The 22,775-nt window shown below is 34.7% G+C and overlaps 1 protein-coding gene across 1 annotated transcript in view; it reads left to right on the forward strand.

Annotated features, from left to right (window-relative positions):
• Positions 1–22,775, forward strand: part of GPM6A (glycoprotein M6A) — a 388,474-nt gene that overhangs the window by 349,958 nt on the left and 15,741 nt on the right. The window contains 1 exon segment of the mRNA XM_011995126.1: positions 18,769–18,922. Within this exon segment, the coding sequence (XP_011850516.1) occupies positions 18,769–18,922 (154 nt within the window).

Below are 22,775 nucleotides of genomic sequence, written 5' to 3' on the forward strand. Positions count from 1 at the left end.
AAAAAAGAAAAGAAAAAAAAAAAGAAGCAGCAGCATTGTATCATTGAATGGAGAGATAATCAATATCCCCTTTACTCAATGAATGCCTTTGAAAGCATAACTTGATCTGCATTCTATGTTTCCTCTCATGCAGTATCAGGGCCAATTCAAGTTCATTACAATATTTTAATGCTATCTATCACTCAAAATCCAGAATTTGAAGTACATAAAACCACAATATTAAATTTTGGGGGTGAAAATCATTATTAACTACTTTATTAAAACATTATATGAAAAGTTATTAAAGTATTTTAAGTAACACAATTGATTTACCTTAAATATTAAATGGCACCAAATTGAGTACAGTCAAATATATGTTATTGACTACTTTAAACATAACCTTATTAAGTTTAATGTAGAAATATTTATTTTTTAACCATATTTTCTTATTAAAGTTTAAGCCAAAACATATTTATTCCACTGCAAATTAGGAGACATTCAGTGTGTCACATTTTCAAATCTTGAGATATTTTTGCACCCATCCCCAATTTCTTATTTCTACAAATTTCCGATGGCTACTGTGACATCATTATGGATCTCAGAATTTTTCTGTACTTCTTCTGACATTTAGATTTTTAAATAAAACACTTTCGAAGTAATGGATTTCCCAAGTGTACTAAAGTCTATGGAATTTTTAATAAATTTATTTTCCATAAATCTACCTGCTCTAAGAGTTAAATAAAACAATAATAACTTTTGGAAGTGTGTTTACTAGTTTGCTACGGCTGCCACAACAAAGTACTATAAAGTGGATGGCTTAAACAGCAGAAATTCATTGTCTCACAATTCAGGAAGCTAGAAGTTTGAGAGCAAAGAGTCACCAGGGTTGATTTTTTTTTTTTTTTTCCCTGAGAGCTGTAAAGATCACCTGGTTCTGTGTTTCTCCCCTACCTTCTGGTTGGCTGCTGGTAATTTTTGGCATCCAGTGGTTTATAGAAGTCCTAGTCATCACTACCTTCACATTCACGTGATGTTCTTCCTGCCTGAAAGGCTGTGTCCAAATTTCCCCTTTATTACAAGGACAGCAGTCATTGGAATAGAGTCCACCCTAGTGACCTATTTTTTTCTTTTTCAACTCAATAAAGAGCAATAAGGTCAATCTCTGAGATACTGATAGTAGAATTTCATCATATGAATTTTGTGAGGGCACAATTCAACTCATAACAGTCTTATTATAACAGCAACGTTCTTCCATATATAAGTTTTAAAGCAACAAAATTAACTCATTGCTATTGTTACCCTGTTTCAGAGATAAAGAAACATAAGAGGTTGACTGTCCTAATCTGAAAATCCCAAATCTGAAATGCTCCAAAATGTGAAACTTTTTAGCTGTCAACGTGATGCTCAAAGGAAATGTTCACAGAAACATTGCAGATTCAGGGTATTTGGATTTGGGATATTCAACTGATAAGTCTAATGCAAATATTAAAAAACCTAAAAAAAAATTTGAAATTCAAAACACTTCTGGCCCTAAGCATTTCAGATAAAGGATATTCAACCCTTATTCTGTTTGTTTAGTTCAAAACACCTGTCTTAGCCTCAGTCTTAGCCAGGTTAATTTTCGTATTTTTAGTAGAGACGGGGTTTCATGATGTTGACCAGGCTGGTTTACGAACTCCTTAGCCTCAGGTGTTTGTAGATTTGACCACAGCACATTAGATTAGTATTTTTAAGACATACTCTATATAATTATCTTAAAATCTATTCCGTATAACTCACAGCTCCGTTTCATAGCTTAAAATCAAATTTTAGTACTAATAATAAGTTCAGTAATAATAACGGGAAATATTTTTTAGGCACTTACATATGCCTGCACTATACCTACTATACTTAATTGTAGGACATTGAATCCTCTGATAAACTATGCCACATAGATACTAGAATTATCCTCATTTCAGAGATGAAGAAGCTGCCACCTGGCGAGGATGACTGACTTGCCTGGAGTACATGGTGGGTGATGAAGCCAGATTTGAATCCAAGCATCTGGCACAGAGCCCATGCCACTAACCTCATGATCAGGGCTTCCCTACCATTTTATGGTTTATTTGAGTTAATTTAATAGGATGGTTGTCTGTTCACCGAGGGTCTTTTGTAACTCGGCAGTCATTTTTTGTTTTGCATCTTTGTAAGATCACTCACTGATTCATTACAGAGATGTCCTCATCTTAACCTTTACTTTATCAACAATCACGAATTATCTCTTTTTAAAAATACAAGAATGCCCTGCAGGATGTGAAAGAACTTGGTAGTCTAAGATGCTTTTCTGTGACTAACTTTTGATGACTAGCTATAAGGAGGCCTAAGATAAATTTCTAAGTATTATAAAGAAACTCTGCGTTCTAGTCTGTCCCCAAAATTTAGTGCCTTTTAAAATAAAACACACACACACACGCACACACACACACACATTTGAACCCAAACTGTGGAAACAGAATTCCTAGAATAAAGCCTTACCTCTTTCTAGGAAACTTAAGGCAACATCTTTTTTTTTTTTTTTTTCCAGATTTTATCAGTAGGGAAGATTTGGAGGGTGGGGTGTAGGAGGTGTAGACTCCCTCAAACATAGGGGTGAGATTTTAAAATAATATTTGAAAAACCATTGCATTGAGGAAGAAGGGCCAGGATTTTATTTGCTGCAAGTATCTGAAGTAGATCTCGTATATTGCTTCAAAACTGAACTCTAAATACTAGGACAGTGGACCAATCTCAGTGTAACTGTTGAGATATTAACTATGCTAGTACATAAATTATAGGAAGAAATAAATAAGAAAAGACAAGAACTTTATTAAAGTTAAAAAAGTTCTAAACTTTTTTAAAAAAGTTAAAACTTTATTAAAAGTATTAAAAAATAAAGTTCTTATTTTTTCTGATGTCTAATGTAACAGTTGACAGAAATTTTCTGCTAGTCTCACAAGGTGGCATTGATAAAATGGAAAACTCTGTGTAAAGCATCTAGTTTAGATTTTAATATACAAGAGACAGCAGCCAGAAATGGAAAATTGATCAAAAGTTTGCATCATGTGGATGCTTCTCAGATCACCGTAAGTTGTGACTGAAATTAAATTAAAATAAAATAACTTCTCAAAATGTTGAACATTTTATTTTGTCTATGTCTGTGTTTGCTTTTTTAGATTATTCAAGTCATGATATATACTCTTTGGCCAAAACTTTAAGAAAATATATATATTCTCCTATCAGATTGTCCTAGGATAAAATTTTATATAATTTATGACTGCTTACATTTTTATAATCCTAAAGTAATTTTTAAATAAACATTTTATTTTGGAATAATTTTAGATTTACAGAAAGGTAAAGATGGTACCATTTCCATATATACCAAACCTAGTCCGCCCTGTGACTGACACTTTACATTAGTATGGTATATTTGTTACAATTAATGAACCAATAATGATACACTATTGTTAACTAAAAGTCCATGCTTCTTTCTGATTTCCTTCGTTTTTGCAAAATGTTCTTTTTCTGTTTCAGTATCCCATTCAAGATACCATATTACTTTTAACTGTCTCCCCTTAGACTACTAAGAACTACAACATTTTCTAAGACTTTCCTTGTTTTCAAAGGACTTGGCGGTTTTAAGGAGTATTAGCTAAGTCATACATTTTGTAAATGCACTTCAGTTGTAATTTGTTGGATATTTTTCTCATGGTTAGATTGAGGTTTTGAGTAATGAGGAGGAAGGTCACAGAGATGAGGTATTGTTCTCATCATATCGTATCAAGGGTGTCTAAAGTACTTTTACTTAAAAAGAAAAACTAAACACATAAAATAACACATTATCTGATCCAAGCCTTCCTAAGCAAAGTAGTTCTATTAAAAATAATTACGTAAAGCATCTATTTTATGATAAACATCCTGTATATTGAAGGTTAATACTCTATGGATCTCTATTTTCTTTTTACAGAATACTTGAAATCTTCCAGTTGCTAACTTTGTTAATATAAAATTAAATTGTAGAATGTGATGCCCTCTAAAAAGTTTAGGGAAATATCTCCATAACATATGAATTTCTAATTTCCACTTACAAATATACTCTAGTTTAAATGAAGGCATCTTCAGGTATAGGTTTTTTAATCCAATTTTGCAATAAAGCCAGGAATTAATCTCAAGGATAGCAAATACTCATCCTCAACTTTTTAGACTTGATGGCTCCCAAGGCAACGATCTGGGTACATTCACTCACATTAACTGTTGTCAATGTGATTAGCCTCAATATTACACATTCAGGTGACACTTGACAAAGGAAAATATGGTTTGTAAAATTGGCTAATTCAAACTCAAATATACTTTTAGTATGCCAAATAGTTTCAAACAAGTAATAGTTAGTATTTAAATAGACCACTAGAGTAAGGATGAAATAATAACCACAGACTACTAATGGTCTTTTGAAGTACTGATTTGTTGGTGAATGTCTTTATTTTTCAACTAGAAATTTTATGCCTGCCATACTGGGAAAAATCTTTATGCAAAGATATTTTAAAATTATTTTCAGAAAAAACTCAAGAGCTATATATTTTTTTGGACTCTGCCTTTCAAGCAATAACATTTTACAAAAGATATTGCTTCACAACATATTGAGATTCCATTTCTTTATCTCTGTTTCTCATTTTGAGATTAACCACTACTATAGTTTATATGTTAAGGTTGCTTTACGGGGAAACTAAGTGTTTTGAGGGCATTAAAGTTAAATATTCAGTGAAGAATTAGTAAGACTAGCATTATTATATTGGGAACACTGGTCAAAAGTACTTTTCTCAGTCCAGGCACAGTGGCTCACGCATGTAATCCCAGCATTTTGGGAGGCCGAGGCAGGTGAATCACCTAAGGGCTGGAGTTCAAGACCAGCTTAACCAACATGGTGAAACCCTGTCTCTACTCAAAATACAAAAATCAGCTGGGCGTGGTGGCGGGTGCCTGTAATCCCAGCTACTTGGGAAGCTGAGGCAGAAGAATTGCTTGAACCCAGGAGGTGGAAGTTGCAGTGGGCCGAGATTATGCCATTGTACTCCAGTCTGGTTGATTGAGTGAGACTCCATCTCAAAAAAAAAAAAAAAGCATATTTCTCAGACATTTACAGTGTCACTGATATTAAAATTATATTATATTGTTAGTACTCACCAAATGGAAATTTCCTTTGCAGTAATATTTGCTGAAAAATGTATGTTGTACTTGAAACGGAGTTTTACTCTTGTTGCCCAGGCTGGAGTGCAGTGGCGTGATCTCCTCTCACTGTTACCTCCACCTCCTGGGTTCAAGAGATTCTCCTGGCTCAGCCTCAGTAGCTGGGATCACAGGTGTTCCACCACGACAGGCTAATCTTTGTGTTTTTGGTAGAGATAGGGTTTCACCATGTTGGTCAGGCTGGTCTCAAACACCTCCTGACCTCAGGTGATCAGCGGGCGTCATCCTCCCAAAGTGCTGGGATTACAGACATGAGCCACCACCAAGCCCATCGGATGCTTTTATTTTTATATAATTTGACTTTATTTGAATTTTATTTTCAATTGAAAAAGTAAAATCTCTAGCTCAGTTTTATTTTTTTTAAGGATCTGTTACAAGGATTGATGTGTCATTCTGAGTTGCGAGGATTCATCAAGAAACAAAACAGAATCCTTGTCCCTGGGGTGCCCCTAGAACAGTCAGAATACATGGGAGACTTGTACATGAAGACCTGCGTACTAAACCTATTGGTGAACATGCATATAGCTTACACTGCACAAAGAGGAGGGGATTAATGTCTGTGATAAAGAAGGGTTGACAAGTGGAGATCTAAGGCCTAGTATAGTACCCATTGTGGGCACACAGGACATTTTAATTACAGTGATGCACTCCCTAATGTGTTCATCAGTGCTGAACCACGTGTCAGAGGGTGGTCCCATAGGCTTACAATACCATATTTTTACTGTACCTTTTCTATGGTTAGATATGTTTAGAGACACAAATACTTACCATCATGTTACAATTGCCTACAGTATTTGGTGTAGTAACATGCTGTGTGGATTTATGGCCTAAGAGCAATAGGCTATACCATGTAACGTAGGTTTGTAGTAGGCTACACATCTAGATTTGTGTAAGTATATGCTAGAATGTCTGTACAAGGACTAAATTGCCTAATGATGAATTTCTCAAAATGTATTCCTTTCTTTAAAAATGTATAACTGTATTAACAAATTAGTGAGTAAAAGGGACTCTTGATCTTGGGTTGAGAGGATAGAAAGAACTTCTACAAGTAACCCAGAAGGTGTGAATTAGAATGAAATACATAGAGTGCTGCAGTCATACATGTGCTAGATCTGGATGGAGAGGTTCAGTAGTTGCAAAACTCTGATGTGTCATGTAAATCTTGAAGTATATGAACATGATTTGTGGAGTGGATGAGACCAATGCAAGATAATAAAGAAGAAAGTGTTGCAGTTAGTTTTTAAAAGTTGACTTTATTTTTTAGAGCCATTTTAAATTGGCAGCAATATTGAACAGAAGGTACACAGACTCACATGTATTCCTTTCTCTTACATATATGCAGCCTCCCCTACTCTTAAAATCCCTCACCAGACTGGTACATTTGCTACAATCAACAAACCTACATTGACGCATCATCACCCAAAGTCCACAGTTGAAATCAGGGTTTATTCTTGGTGTTGTACATTCTACGGGTTTGAACAAATGTATAATGTTGTGTATCAACCATTATAGTATCACACGGAGTGTTTCACTGCCCTAAAAGTCCTCTGCGCTCTACCTGTTCATCCCTCCCTCACCCTCAACACCTGGAGACCCCTGATTCTTTTACTGTCTCCACAGTTTTGTCTTTCCCAGAAAGTCATAGTTGGAATCATGCAGTATACAGCTTTTTTAGGTTGGCTTCTTTCACTTAGCAATATGCATTTAAGTTTCCTCCACATCATTTCCTGGCTTTATAGCCCAATTTGTTCTTTTTAAAAATATTTTTATTTTACCAACTGATTGATTTAAATTGACAAATAAAAGTTGTATGTATTTATTTTGCACCACATATAGGTTTGAAATATGTATACATTGTGGAATGGCTAAATCAAGCTAATTGATAAATGCATTACCTCACATGGTTTTTTTGTATTGAGAACACTTAAAACCTACTCTCTTAACCATTTTCAAGAATACAACACACTGTTATTAACTATAGTGACCATGTTGTACAATAGACTTCTTAACTTATTCCTTCTGTCTAACTAAATCTTGTGTGCTTTGACCAGTATCTATCCCCAACCCCATCACCTCCAGCTCATTTCTTTTTAGCATGGACTAATATTCCATTGTCTAGATGTACCAAGGTTTATTTAACCATTCACCTACTGAGAAACATCTTGGTTACTTCCAAGTTTTGGCAATTAGCAAAACGCTTTAAACGCCTGTGTGCAGGTTTTTCTGTGGACACCAGTTTTCAGCTCATTCAAGTAAATATCAGAGAGTTGATGGCAGGATTATATGGCAACAGTATGGCAGGTTTTGTAATACGTTGCCAAACTCCTTTCCAAAGCTGCTGTACCATTTTGCATTCCCATCAAAAATATGTGAGAGTTCCTACATTGCAATTAGTTTTGCACTTTAGAAAAATTCTTCTGACTAAAAGTAAAGGCTGGATTGAAGAGGAAAAATGCTTGAGGTAGGGAAAATTTATATTGTTTACTCTGTCAATTATGTTCTATTACTTTATGATTTTATATATAGTTATTTCACTACCATGTTTGCTTCCAATTGTATGAGCAGTGGTGTTTTTAAAACTTTCTATATTTTAACTTGGCCTTGTCATTTCTAAATTAATATGATTTTTCTTCTAGCTGCCATTTTGGGTGTGCTATTTATAAATCATCCTGATAGAGTCTTCTTCGGTTTTTCATATGTATGTATGTATGTATGTATGTACGTATCTATCTCTCTATCTATCTATCTATCTATCTATCTATCTATCTATCTATCTATCTATCTATTGCTCTATTACTCTTCCTACCTGTTAGCTAAATATGTTTTCTTGTTTTGTTTTGGGTTTTGTTTTTTTTGAGACAGTCTACTTCTGTCACCCAGGCTGGAGTGCAGTGGTGCAATCTCGGTTCACTGCAATCTCCGCCTCCCAGGTTCAAGTGATTCTCCTGCCTCAGCCTCCCTAGTAGCTGGGATTGCAGACGCATACCACCATGCCTGGCTAATTTTTGTATTTTAAGTAGAGATGGGGTTTCACCATGCTGTCCAGGCTGGTCTTGAACTCCTGACCTCAGGTGATCCACCCACCTCAGCCTCCAAAAGTGCTGGGATTACAGGCATGAGCCACTGAGCCCGGCCTAGTTAAATACAGTTTTAAGTGAGAAAGAAAGCAAAGCACTAGTTGAAAATATGTGCGAGCTGGTGTACAGGCAAGAGGGTGTGCTCCTGTAATCATTTCCTTCCCTCGAAACTCCGAGTATATTATACAGGGAGGTAGAATCACCCTGTGGCAAATATTTAGATGTTTTCTTTGGTATGCTTCGTTCCTTTGACAATCATAATAATATTAAATATACCCGTCATTGTTTTGTTTAATTGCTTTCTCTGGTTCTTTAAAATTTTTCCTATCACAAATCTGGATGTAATTTTTTTACAAAAATTATCATTTCAGTCTGTATAGTTCTGTTTTATTTCTATTGAATGTGCCAAAAAGTATTCAAGTAGCATTTATTTTTTAACATTTTTAAATATTTGAAGTTCTGATTCAATGATAATCTCTCAGCAGATTGACACATGCATATGCTATATGTGGTGTTCTCCTGGATTGTGATAAAGCTTATAATTTCCTTTATGTGATCAATTTTAAGAGCTATTTTTATGCTACAATTTCACATAGAAATTATAGCCTGTATGTTGCCATTTGGTAGAAAAACAGACATAATCTCACTGGTCTGAAACATATTTCACTTCACCCCAGGACAATGATATGAAGAGATGCACCAACATTTATTGCCAAGACTTTTGCTTGTCTTGCACAACTTTCTGAAGGTCCCAGTGGAGGAGGTGATTTGAAGAGCAACAACGCACATGCTGATTTAGGGATCATACACTTTCAAACAACGGAAACACCTTTAAAACAGTAATTACATTTTAGCATGGCCTTCTTCATTGCTTCTTTTCAAGTTTAAATATGAAAACTAACATCCTCGGTGACTTTCAGTGACTTTTCTTTTTTTTTTTTGAGACAAAGTGTCACTCTGTCACCCAGGCTGGAGTGCAATGGCGTGATCTCATCTCACTGCAACCTGCACCTCCTGAGTCAAAGTGATTCTCCTGCCTCAGCCTCCCGAATAGCTGGAATTACAGGAGCCCCGCCACCACACCTGGCTAATTTTTGTATTTTTAGCAGAGATGGGGTTTCACCATTTCATCTGAAATTAAACGCCCATCAAGGAATGAACACTGGTTATCACTCACTTCTAATGAAATTATATTTTTCTTTGATATTGAGATACAGTCAACGTGTCAACATTGTTTAAATTCTCCATCTGACTTAGAAAGATAATATTCTAGTGTTTTCATCAGAGTTATAGATAAATTTATTATGTATATACTAAGTATATACTAGTTGCACAATTAAATGTATGTAGGGTTTGCCTGTAAATCTGATATCTCAGTTTTTTTGGTTACTTAGCAAAATATTTAATAATGAAAGTTAGAATAACCAAGGTAGAAAAGTCCATAATAATTGTTCATCAATGGCAGAATTACCTTACTTGCAGGGGTGCTAGTAAAAAGTATCACACTGTCAACCTAAGTGAGATAATACAGCCATAGTTATAATTTTTCTTCCACATAAATCAGACCAGCATATGCATTCAATGACAGTTTCATTTACTTGATTATTTTGCTTCTTCATTCTAATTTTTGTTAATTTTAACTTGAGGAAGAAGAAGCAAGACCCTTGTTAACAGGGAAATTTGAGTAGTTTTAGCTCACTTGTGGTTACTCTGTTTTATTAAGAAATAGCAACACTTTATTTTTGTGTTTTAAAAAAATTGTGACTATATTAGTGTATGCTTTTTCCAGCAATATTTTTGTTAATGTTTTTAGCACCATATTTCCTTTATTCAGCATTATATTTCTAAGAAAATATTTACAAGCCAAGAGTATATCTAGTATTTCTATTTTTTAACATAATATATTAAAATTTTCAACACTTGAATTCATATGTTTATCACTAGGGCCATACTTGGTTGTAGACAACTTTTATGTTCATATACTTCTTTTTTTGTTTTTTGAGACGGAATCTTGCTCTGTCACCCAGGCTGGAGTGCAACGGTACGATCTCGGCTCACTGAAACCTCTGCTTCCCGGGTTCAAGCAATTCTCCTGCCTCAGCCTCCTGAGTAGCTAGGATTACATGCCCAGCTAATTTTTTTATTTTTAGTGGAGATGGGGTTTCACCATGTTGGCCAGGCTGAACTCCTAACTTTGTGATCCACCCGCCTCAGCCTCCCAAAGTGCTGGGATTACAGGTGTGAGCCACCATGCCCAGCCTATATACTTCTTTTTAATTTTGCTCTCCCCCAAAATCTTTCACGTTTCCTCATCTTTTCCAACAAATGAGGAATCATCGTCTTGTAAAATCTTGAGATTTGTCAGTTTACAAATGACATTTAACTGTCAATACTGTATTATTGTGAACAGTTGCCTTTTATTTGTCATATTTTTATTTTTAGTTATCAGGTTAATGTATCAAAACCCAATAAATCATAATGATAAACACATGGTAAGATACATTTTCTCACAAGACAAACCTTACATTCACAACATCATTCATTCAACAGATATTTGCTGAGTGTCTACTTTGTCTCAGGCACTATCTTGAGCATTAGCGATAAGCAGTAAGTAAAACAGACAAAAAGTTGAATATATTTCCCCACCAAAGCATAAGAGCTCATGCCCTGATTTCTATTAATTTTAACTGGGAATAAAAAAACTCTGGACAATGTGATGATAAACTTACCAAGAGTGTGCTTGCCTTTCTAGCAGTTTTTGTGACTATCATTTTGTGGCTTTAGACATTATGTAAACCTGCTCCATTTAAAAAATAAATTTATGGAGCAGAATAATTGGTTTTGATTATGCTATTTTTCTCTTAACTATTTTTTAAAAAGGACATTGAGTACTTTTAATACTCTTTTACCTTCTGCAAAGTAACAATACATAGTAATAATGTATTTGTTATTTCGGTGGGCTGATAGTTTTATTTTACTTTTTTAAAAAAGGTATCTCGGCCAAGCGCAGTGGCTTACGCCTGTAATCCCAGAACTTTCGGAGGCCGAGGTGGGCGGATTGCCTGAGCTCAGGAGTTCGCGACCAGCCTGGGCAACACTCTCTACTACACAAAAAATTAGCCAGGTGTGACGGCGTGCACCTGTATTCCTAGCTACTCGAGAGACTGAGGCAAGAGAATTGCTTGAACCCAGGAGGTGGAGGTTGCAGTGAGCCGAGATCATGCCAACTGCACTCCAGCCTGGGCCACAGAGTGAGACTGTGTCTCAAAAAAAAAAAGAAAAGAAAAGAAAAGAAAAGAAAACAAAAACAAGTTACCTCATATGACAGGATTTAAGATTTTCTTCCTCTATATCTAAGGTAACATTTTTCAGCCCTTACACTCACTGTCTGAAAATTCTCTGTAGCTTTATCCCTGTAGTTCAGTGTGGGAAACCAGACAGTTTCACCGATCATTTTATTCTGATGAAATCATCTTTACCAAATGAGATTGAAGTATTTAATCATTTCACAATGACACTGGCGGTTTTTATGAACCAAACCACACAGTGAACACTTAGATTATAATATTAGCATTTCATATATGCTCATGAATAGATTCCTCAAATCATTTTTTGTTATATAAATAGATTTTATTTTTTAGAACCATTTTAGGTTCACAGCAAAACTGAGGAGGAAGTACAGGGATTTCTTACATAGCCCCCTCCCCAACAAATGGACAGACTCCCATTATCAACACCTCACCACCACCCTAATGGCAAATTTACGATCGATGTATCTACGTTGACACATCACAATTGCCCAAAGTCTAGAGCTTAGATGAGGATTTCCTCTGGGTGTTGCACATTCTTTGGGTTTTGGCAAATGTATAATGACATGTATCCACCATGATACTTTCATACAAAATAGTTTCATGGCTCTACAAATCTTCTGTGCTCCACTTATTCATCCCTCTCGTTCCCCCTACACTTGGCAACCACTGCACTCTTTACTGTCTCCCAACTTTTTCTTTTTCCAGAATGTCATAGAGCTGAAATTACACAGAAAGTGACTGCCCTTTTCAGATTGCTTTTTTTCACTTAGTCATATGCATTTAAAATTCCTCTAAGTCTTTTCAGAGCTTGATAGCTCATTTTGTTTTAGTGATGATTAATATTCCATCCTTTATCTAGTTGTGCTGGAGTTTATTTATCTGTTTATCTACTGAAGGACATTTTGGCTGCTTCCAAGTTTGGGCATTTTTGAATAAAGTTATAGGCATAACAAATCATTTAAAATAATTTTTTGATCACAACTTGAGCATAGGTAGTTTTGGGCTATATTGCTGATGACAATGACGATCATGATCATTGCATATTTTTGAGTAATTTACATAACAATTTAGTAATTTTCTCTGCATTAAGCTATACACTGTGTAATTTCCAGAGCCTACTTGATTGTAATGCTTTTTCACTTTGCAATTGTAGTGATAGTATGTTCTGGTATTCATTTTCTTCCCTTTAACTTGGTGTTTTCCTGCCTTAGTGTTGCAGTTTTCAAACAGGAGCTATTTTCCTCTCAGGGAAATTGAGACATTTTGATTGCACAACCGATATCTGACATCTAGTGGTTAGAGGCCAGTGATATTGTTAAGTGTCCTATATTGTACAGGACAGTCCCCTTAACAAATAATGATCTGGCCTCAAGTTCAGTAGTGACAAATTCAAGACACTCTGATTTAGATATTTGGCTCATATCCAGTTACCCCATTCATTAATGCCTTTGGCTATTTCCTTGACGTTAGTAGGTGTGTCTGGTTTATCATCTCATTGTTTTTTTAAACAATAGGAATAGTACCCTGTCAGTGTCTGCAGTTGAAGAGCAAAGAAGTCTTTACAAAAAATGTACTCCTGGGATCTCCTTTGATTCCAATATAGAAGGAGTTATTAACACTGGATATCTATCAGAATCACCTGCAGTGATTTTAAAAATATAGATATAGTTAGCATGAGAGGGCCTGAGCTTCTTTTTCTCTCTCACATTAACCAGATGATTCTAATGTCTGGCCATGGTAAAAACCGTTATTAGAAGTTGCATTCCCTCAGCTATTGTCTATCTATTGAAGCTTCGTTTAAAATCACAGGATTATTAAACTCTGAGCCATTTCTGCCTTTGATAAAAGTTAAAGGTATTTCCTTTGTTGTTAACGTGGGAAACATGATTGGATTGCTACTCTTTAAATTCATTCCAAGATGAGAAAATACTACCAAAATATATTACTGTGAAATATAAGGTTCTGAGCTAAGATTTAGTAAACTATTTTTATATCCTATGCCTTGAAAAATGAGAAACAATGACCTGAGTTCAACCTGATAGAGTATTGTTGGTTATAAAGAGGCTTTGGATACATCAAAACATCCATTTTATTCATTTCACTAAAGTTTAAATGTGCCTTATATCTGAAACTCTTCATTATATCATAACATTCCATTCAATATGGAGCATATGTTTTCATCAGTTAGTTCAGAGACTCAGAGACTTTTGGAATCAGAGTCAGCTGGCTTCTTTTCATCAGTGCTGCTGACTTCCAAGGTGTTATTTTTACCTCTACCGGTGCACATCTGCTGAAGTTGCCACAGAAAGTCTCGACCTCAACAGGGAGTGATTTTCTTAGACATTAAGTCTAAGTTCATAGGAGTTCAGATGAAAAACCGATTATATTTTACAAGTCATTTTCATGTTAAATACACTGCAATCTCAATGGCTACATAATCAAGAAGCAATAATATGTCGCGTTTTTCTAAAGAACATGAAACCTTGCCTCTTGCAATTCTGTTTCAATTTCTCTACCAGATTTCTAAAAGTGATTAGAATATCCAGACTGACATCAAAACAATAATCACATGTGGTTTTATTTAATTTCAAGTGACAAAGAAATAATTCATAACAATTTTGTTGAATCAATGCTAACATGTGGTAGGATATCAAGAAATTTATACTGAGTAAAAACAAAAATCAAGCAGGAAATATAGTAGGAGGATGCTTGTTTTGCCACATTTGCATGTTCTGATGAAATGCTACTAAAACGATTATGGGATAATGGAATATGTCAGATATTAATTAAATATATAGCAAATGATATATATGATATATATCATTTAATATATATTTTAAATGATAAAATATAAATCATTTTATACCAGTTTTACTATCAAAGATCAATGAATTAACTAATTCAAATTAAGGAAGCTTTACTGAATTTTTTTTTGTGTGTATGAGTCAGGAGGAATTAGTCAGCATTTTAATATATATGAGTGATCCTAGATAATGACCAAAATAAGAAAAGCCAATGAGGCCACTTTATTTATGTAATTTCTACAGAACTTATCTTCCTTTCCTAGAATTACTATAAATTAAAATTCAGTATCTGCTCAAAGCAATAAACACTCAATGGGGCAGAAATAGTTTCCTTATGTCCATACCTACCTTTTGAAAGTACTAAGTAATACATTTTTATTAAATCAGACAATCTCCTCTCTTTGAGTTACTGCTTACGTTTTCTGCTAAGTGATTTTATATAGAATCTTCCCCCTGTTTACATCATAGCCCTATAAGAAAAGTATCATAATTTCCAGTTCACAAATTACAACAGTGACTATGGGAGATTAAGTGATATGTCAAACTAGTGACTAGGTCATCTGATTTCAAGTTCAGTAGTACTTTTATCACTTTTTTCATTTTTCCACTATTTCCCAAACAGATATTATGAAGATGAATTTCAGAAAGTGTTTAATCAAAAAGCAGAAATTAATAAAGGTGCACATACACAAAATTTTTTTTAAGAATCAGAAAAATTTCTCACATTCTCAGAGTTTGTTCTAACAAAAGTAAGAGCAGCTTACTAATTTATTTAACATTCAGATGACAAAAAATATATATCCATTACATGACTAACAGTGTGACATTAGAAATAAATTTATAATTATGCAATATTTTATTACAGCAAAAGATTTTCTACATAGGATTATGCATGATCAATTTGAATAATTCTTCAATTTTAGTAATTATCAGATTCTGAAATAGAACATAAAATGGAGAGATCAAATTACATTTTAGCTTCTTTAAATACTTCAGTGAATACTTTAGTGAACTGCTACACCCTGAAATATAATCAATTTACATTCGAAGTTAGAAAATAAAGACTTTTGCATTTTTCTAGCACAAAATTTATGCATTAATAGTAATGAAAATATTTTCTCACCACACTGATTTACTCTATATCATCCAACTTTGTTAATTTGCTGTAACGTAGCTCAGAGCAGAAAGAAGATGTAAGTCAGTCCTGTGGTTTCAGAAGTTAGACCTTTTATCGCCTTGTAAAGTCGCAGTAGCGACACACTTCAAAGTGTTCCAAGCTACTTTGAATCTAAACCTATTGAGTTATAAGTCCCATTCTACATTGAACAGCATCTTCAAAAGAAGCTTTAGAAAGATCCCTCAGGGTAGAACAAATGAAAAATAAGATAAAGAGGATGCAACCAAAAGCATGCTGATTACTCTTCCATGGATTTTAGAGTTGCTTTTAGTCCTCCAAAGCAATGTGCTTCCGGCTGCCATATCATGTTCATTGTTCTAGAGACTATACATTAGCCTTGAGATCTACAATTGCAAATAATGAAAATGTTAATAGAAAAGATTTTTCCCCCAAAGGTGTTCTTTTAAGAGGATTTCTTCACTTTCAGCATGGTTTCCAAGAATTTCTGGAGCCTTCCTTCTTGAGAGAGAGTTCATTTTGAATAACTTTCCCAAACTCAAGAACTTATTCTTTTAATTTATCCAAACATGTAATGAAATCTAATTCCTTCATTCTATAAGACTATATAGAATTATATAATTCCATAGTATGTACACAATATATGTAGCAATAGTAGTAATTGCATTGATATTTGCAATGATAAAAATAGCTAATATTTTTGTCAGAGCTTCTTATGTAACAAGTTTCAATGCTAAATGCTTTTCATGCATTATCTCATCGCAGGCTCACTTAAACATATGAAGCCAATTTAGAGTTACTTCCATTTTACAGAGGCAGAAACAGAAGTATAAAGAGCAGACTACACTCAAGCCAGCTGAAAAGCCTACGCCTTTCATGAGTATGCCGGAAGACCCCTTTTATTGCTAAAAGCATGTGATATTCAGTTTAGGAACACAGTAACTGGCATGTCAGTGCTTGTTAAATTACTAGAGAGACAGATTTCTACTTCTTGCATATTAGAATCCAAGGTAAAAGATGGAAAATGACCTGCATTATATCGTATAGTTTATTAGGCTTAGAGGTGAATGGGTATTGCCGCTTGGAGTATGCTTATCCATGTTCAGAGGCTTAGGTGACTGTTGTCACTTAGCCTGGGTGCCTAAGCAATGTTGTGATAGGGCAGGGAAGCCTTTGAGAGGCGAGAAATTCTGAGCTGACCCCTCCACTATTCTGTGAGCTTCATCTATTGATATACTTCATTTCACATTCCAGAAGGAAAGGATAAAGACCACTTAAAAATATTAATAGCATCCTTTCACTCTGGGGAAGATGAGCAAAATGTTTACCCTTTTGCTCATGTGTGTCTCAAGTGTGTCTTAAGACCAAATATTCTCTATATTTCCACCTGGGTTATTTTATTCTTTAATCAGTAAAATAAGGGGGAAGTGTTATTGCCTTACATGGCTGAAATCCTGCCATAAACCTTTACGCATATTTATGCATATTTAGCCTCATAAGTATATGTTCAGCAAGACCAAAATAATTCTAAAAGGAATGTAAATGTTGATATTATTTTTAAAAAGAATAGCTTTTTAATGATAGTTACTCTCCTTCCTTAGGTGATTTAAATAAATTAACATTCAGCAAGTTTTATTCGCTAATATTCTTAAGGTAGGGTTTGTTTCATCTTACATGTATAAGGTTTAAATACGTCTGCCAAATCTTAGTTTAAGGATGTTGTCAAGACAGATGTTGGCCCCCACTATTAGCATTTCATAGTAGAGACAAAAAGGAAGTAAGAGTTGAGATAAGATAAAACAATATTATTAGAAAACATGTGTTCAAGAATGCTCTGGGTTTCTGAAGTACTGGGGCATTTAGTAACTGCTATTTAATGGAAAGGTTTGATCTCCTGCCTCTCTTTATATGTTTTATATAAATTTCTTGCTATCCTTAATCCCAATAAACTCTATGTTAATCACTATACAACTTTAATATAGATGCATAAGTTCTATCACAGGATTGATTCCCATTTTACTATTTTTCAAAAATGCTAATTTCAGTACATATTAAGAGGGTTATAGAATAAGTTTGACTTGTTTGAGATTTCACCTAAATCATGGGGCAAAATCTAGCTAATAACTCATCACAAAAGAGATGAATAGGGTTGAATAAGGTATCTAGTTTCATTCAGTATATTTATTATATGCTGTATTGCTATTTTGAAAATGTGACTGCTTGAGGTGTTAAAACTTTAGCCAGAATGCACTAGTGAATCTATTCCAGTCTTTGATCAAAGTGTGCTTCTGAAATTCAGAAGAACCAAATATCTATAGAAATGTAGCTTTTGGCATCCAGGGGCTATATTTCAGACAGTTTTCTATCTAATGTCTATCATCCATCCACTAATACATACATCTATCTACATGTCCTTTTACTCAGCATTTATACTATGTGTGAACTAAAACTTCATGTAAATCCATGTTTAAACTAAGTATTCTATTCAGTTCTATCTAGGATACATGAACTCCTTTTATACACTTTATAAATATTAAAAATGTTTCTGAAATGTATTTTTAAAACTTTATTTTCAAAATTAAAATAATATTTTACTATACATAAGTATGTATATACTATATATAAAAAACATATGTTAACAGGCATAAAACAAAACAGACTTAAGTTTATAAAAAAATTTTAAAAGAAGAGTACACACTAATATTATATACTAATGTGATTTAAGAATTACCATATTCGTTAATTGTAAACATGGTTAAATAGCTTAAATATTTATGACATGACATGATGACAGTTTAGTCCTACATAAATTTATTGACAGACTTTTAATTCTTCCGAATTCCCTTTGCAAGGTGAATACTTTCTAAATACCTAGGAATATTTTCTAAAGTTAAAAAAAAAAATCCGTGGTGCGATTTTAAGTTTAAATACATGGATGAGAAGGCATGGTAATGCAGATAGATTATTTTTTTCTTTGTACATCAGAACCTCTGCCAAGATATGATTTTCCAGCAGGTTTATTCACTTAACCCATTATACGCACTATTTCTCAACTTCCTGTGCTGCAAATCAACAGTGTTGTGATACTGACTTATATACTGTGTCCCTATAAACTTTCTATAATTGAGCTTTGCAGATTAAACACAAAATTATTCCTTTTTGGTAGATTACATTTTCTCTCTCCATTTCTTTCTCTTTTGCAGTTCATTATGCTGACATACCTTTTCATGTTGGCCTGGCTGGGAGTCACGGCTTTCACCTCACTGCCAGTTTACATGTACTTCAATCTGTGGACCATCTGCCGGAACACCACATTAGTGGAGGGAGCAAATCTCTGCTTGGACCTTCGTCAGTTTGGTAGGTGGATATTGGATCACTTAACTGTAAAACCCCGCCCAGTATTGTGTTACCTACATAGCTGCCTCTAAAATATTACAGATCCCTTTGGAATGATCAGTACCTCTTCTACCACAGAGATAAATTTATCAAAGTATTCCTGCTAAGACTATTCCCTTCAAATTTAAAGTAGAAATTCAAGGGTGAATGGATGTTAATATCACAACATATACACATGTATATTGACCAGGATGTCAGATCACATTCCCTGGTATTGACAGGTTAGAAGTGTGGTTTCCTTTTCTTGATTCCTTTGCTCTTTTCCAAACTCAATGTGATATCTGCATTCTACTTTCATCCTCCCATGAAAAACTGCACAAAATGTCAAGTCTACAATAAATATCACCTAAGAAGGACATGGTACATTGTCTTCTGAAATGGGAGGACAATTAAATGCTAATCTTAGTTAGCATTTAATAATGAGAAAAACAAAAAACGTTAAATAAATTAGCAGTCTGCTTTGGTTATTTTCATTTAGGGCTAAAATCCCATGTAATAATAATACTCGTATGTATATAGGTTTACCACATATAGACCCTCTTTTAAGTTCTTCACATGTGTCACATTGTTTACTTCTCATGACTCTATATGGTAGGCAATACTGTTTTCTTCTTTTGTAGATGACAAAACTGAGGCACAGTGGGGTTGTTCAGTGACTTGTCCAAGGTTATACAGCTAGCAATTGACAGAGCTAGGATTCAAACATGGGCAACACAGGTTGAATCAGAGGCTCTGTTCTTGCTCATAAGTCAACTCTCTTTCATATTAAAACTTAGTACTGAGCTGGAAGTGGAAAAGTAGAATATAATCTCAGTTAGCCTATTTGAGATTCTATGTTATCATGTGTAACATGATGGGAGCTACAGAATTTATAAAGACATGCAAATCCACATTTGCAAATGGATTATTTTTTCTCTGAACAGACATTAAAAGCCAACCTACTAACACCTGGGGACACTGAGCTTTTTTCTCTAATGAGGTTTCCTCATACTTCAGAAAAGCAGGAAACATTTCACTTAGATGGGGTGTGAAGGGCTTGTGGCTTTACGGTTATGCTGTAAGTAGATTATAGGGTAGCCAACTAGCTGTGTGTTCAGAACAGGCTTACCTACCATCCTAACAGATGAAGCCTTAAGTCCCCCCGTAGTGTGATCCACTACGCTACACTAGTTCGCATTTAATAATAATAAAATCAGGTGGGGCGTGGTGGCTCATGCCAGCACTTTGGGAGGCCAAGGCAGGCACATCACCTAAGGTCAGGAGTTTGAGACCAGTGCGACCAATGTAGTGAAATCCTGTCTCTACTAAAAATAAAAAAATTAGTCGGGCATGGTGGCACATGCCTGTAGTCCCAGCTACTCAGGAGGCTGAGGCAGGAGAATTTCTTGAATCCAGGAGGCAGAGGTTGTATTTAGCTGAGATGGTACCACTGCACTCCAGACTGGGCGACAGAGTGAGACTCCATATCAAGATAAATAAATAAATAAATAAATAAATAAATAAATAAATAAATACAGATAAAATCAAAGAGTGCCAAATAAGTGAGCAGTCCTCTTTGGTTAATTTTATTTAGGGCAAAAATCTCATGTAATAATAATACTCATATGTACATGCGTACAGGGGGAAAAGTTCTATGGGTGACATTATGGCAAGAGGGAATACAGACATTGGGGACGTTTTACTCTCAAAATCAAATCCCTTGTAGAAATCAGAAAAGGAGCCCACAGCAAATGCTGCTGGAGGTCACTGCAGAACAGCTGCTTAGAAAACCATGACTCTGCTTTCAGCCCCTTGTCCTAAACGTCTTCCTTTTATTCTGCTGATCCTAAAAGTTAAATTTGAAAAACTTGTGATTAGCCTCTCAAATAGGGTTGGTAGGTTAAAATACAGGGCACCCAGTTAAATTTGAATTTCAGATAAACAAGCTATATTTTAATTACAAGTATGGTACCCAATATTGTATGGGATATAGTTATACTAAAATGATTTTTTCTTTATCTGAAATTCAAGTTTAACTAAGCGACACTGAGATTGTTTTCACTGTTAAATCTGTTAACCCTACTCTCAGAGCTTCGGTTTATCTTAAGAAAGTGTTACCACTGGAATACATGAGGGTCAGATTCTCTTGAATGTGATTGTTTATATTTTCAGAAATACACAACAGATTAGCATGTTCTGATTAGAAACATTTCATTTCTTATAGTGTAATAAATGCAAATAGTTAAGTAGGTGATTATAAGGTCTTTGGTATTATCAAACCAGATTCTAAACTGAAAAAATATTGGGAGACTTTAGAAAAATAATATTTAAAATTTCCCCAAGTTGGTTTTCTAAAGGACAGAAAGAGTAATCCTTTGTAAAAGATAAATGGACCGTCTTAATATTTTCAACTTAAAAAAAAGAAAAACTTATTAATTCTCAATGCATTCAAGTGCTTGTGATCTCCAAATGAACCTAATTTCACTGAAAGTATTGAGACTTATACCACTGAGCATATAGGATTCCTTATGACATTAAGCACAGAATGTGTCTTAGAATCATAGAATTTTATAAATGGACTTCATTTATCACCAGTCCAGCTGTCTGGTCTAAAAGAAATGGAGCCCTAAGAAATGAAATAATTTTCCAGGGATATAGCTACCCAGCAGGCCATGCTGGGATGGAAAGGTGAGTGTCCTGAATCTTAGCACAATTATTTTCTACTCGACAGCTTTTCAAATACAATTTTTAGCAAAAGAGCTTTTTTCAACTATAATCTTAAGTAAACCATTAGTCTGTTAAGTAGACAGAATAAAGGATCCTCAAAGATGTACACATTCTGATTCCTGAAACATACATATATGTGAGATGACTTGTCAATGGGGAATTAGGGTTGCTAGTCAACTGATCTTAAAATGGGGAGATTATCCTGGATTAGCCAGATGGGCCCAGTGTAATCCCAAGGGTCCTTCAAACTGGAAGAGAGAGTCAGAAGAGAAGAGTCAGTCAGAGAGAGATAGACTACAGAAAAAAGGCAGAAAGATGCAGTGTTGCTGGCTTTAAAGATGGAGAAAAGGGGCCAAGAGCCAAGGCATGTGGGTGGCCTGAAGAAGCTGGAATAGGAAAGGAAACTGCTCCTACTTCTAGAACCTCCAGAGGAGTGCAGCCCTGATGACCCTTTGGTGTTTAGCTTTGTCTTCCAGAACTGTAACAGACGAACTTGTGTTGCTTTAAGCCACTACATTTGTGACAATCTGTTACAGCAGCAATAGCAGACAAATACAATATTGAAAGCAAAGGTCAATTTTTTTCCCAAACCACTTTATTGTTTTTGTGATCTCCTACATTTACTTGATCATGATGGCAATCCATTTTCTGTAAAAGCCAGCCAAGTTGCATCTCCCTGACAATTCTGCAAGCTTAATTCCCCTTCACAGCTTACTCCAACACAGGTACCAGTTGCAGAGTTAAGGATGTGAACATCTGTGGGAGCCTATTTTTTGCCTACTGCAGTCTATGGGAGCCTATTTTTTGCCTACTCTGGCCACCAAAAATACACATCCATTTCTTTCTGTGAAATACATTCAACCTACCCCAAGTTTCAAAGGTTTCATCCAATTATGACATCAACTCAAGGTCAAAAAACCTTATTTCAGTCTCATTAGTTCATATCTCTGATTGTCTTTGTTTTTAAAAAAAGAATGTGCTATATTATTTGTTTCCATATTTCATAAAGCATAAATATGTGGTTAAAATTATTATTTGAAGCTTACCAATGTTTACAACATATTTATCAAGATTTATCCAAATGTACCTTTTCTTTTGTGAATTTGGA

The sequence above is a fragment of the Mandrillus leucophaeus genome, unplaced genomic scaffold (assembly GCF_000951045.1).
Source record: "Mandrillus leucophaeus isolate KB7577 unplaced genomic scaffold, Mleu.le_1.0 Scaffold473, whole genome shotgun sequence".
NCBI lineage: Eukaryota > Metazoa > Chordata > Mammalia > Primates > Cercopithecidae > Mandrillus > Mandrillus leucophaeus.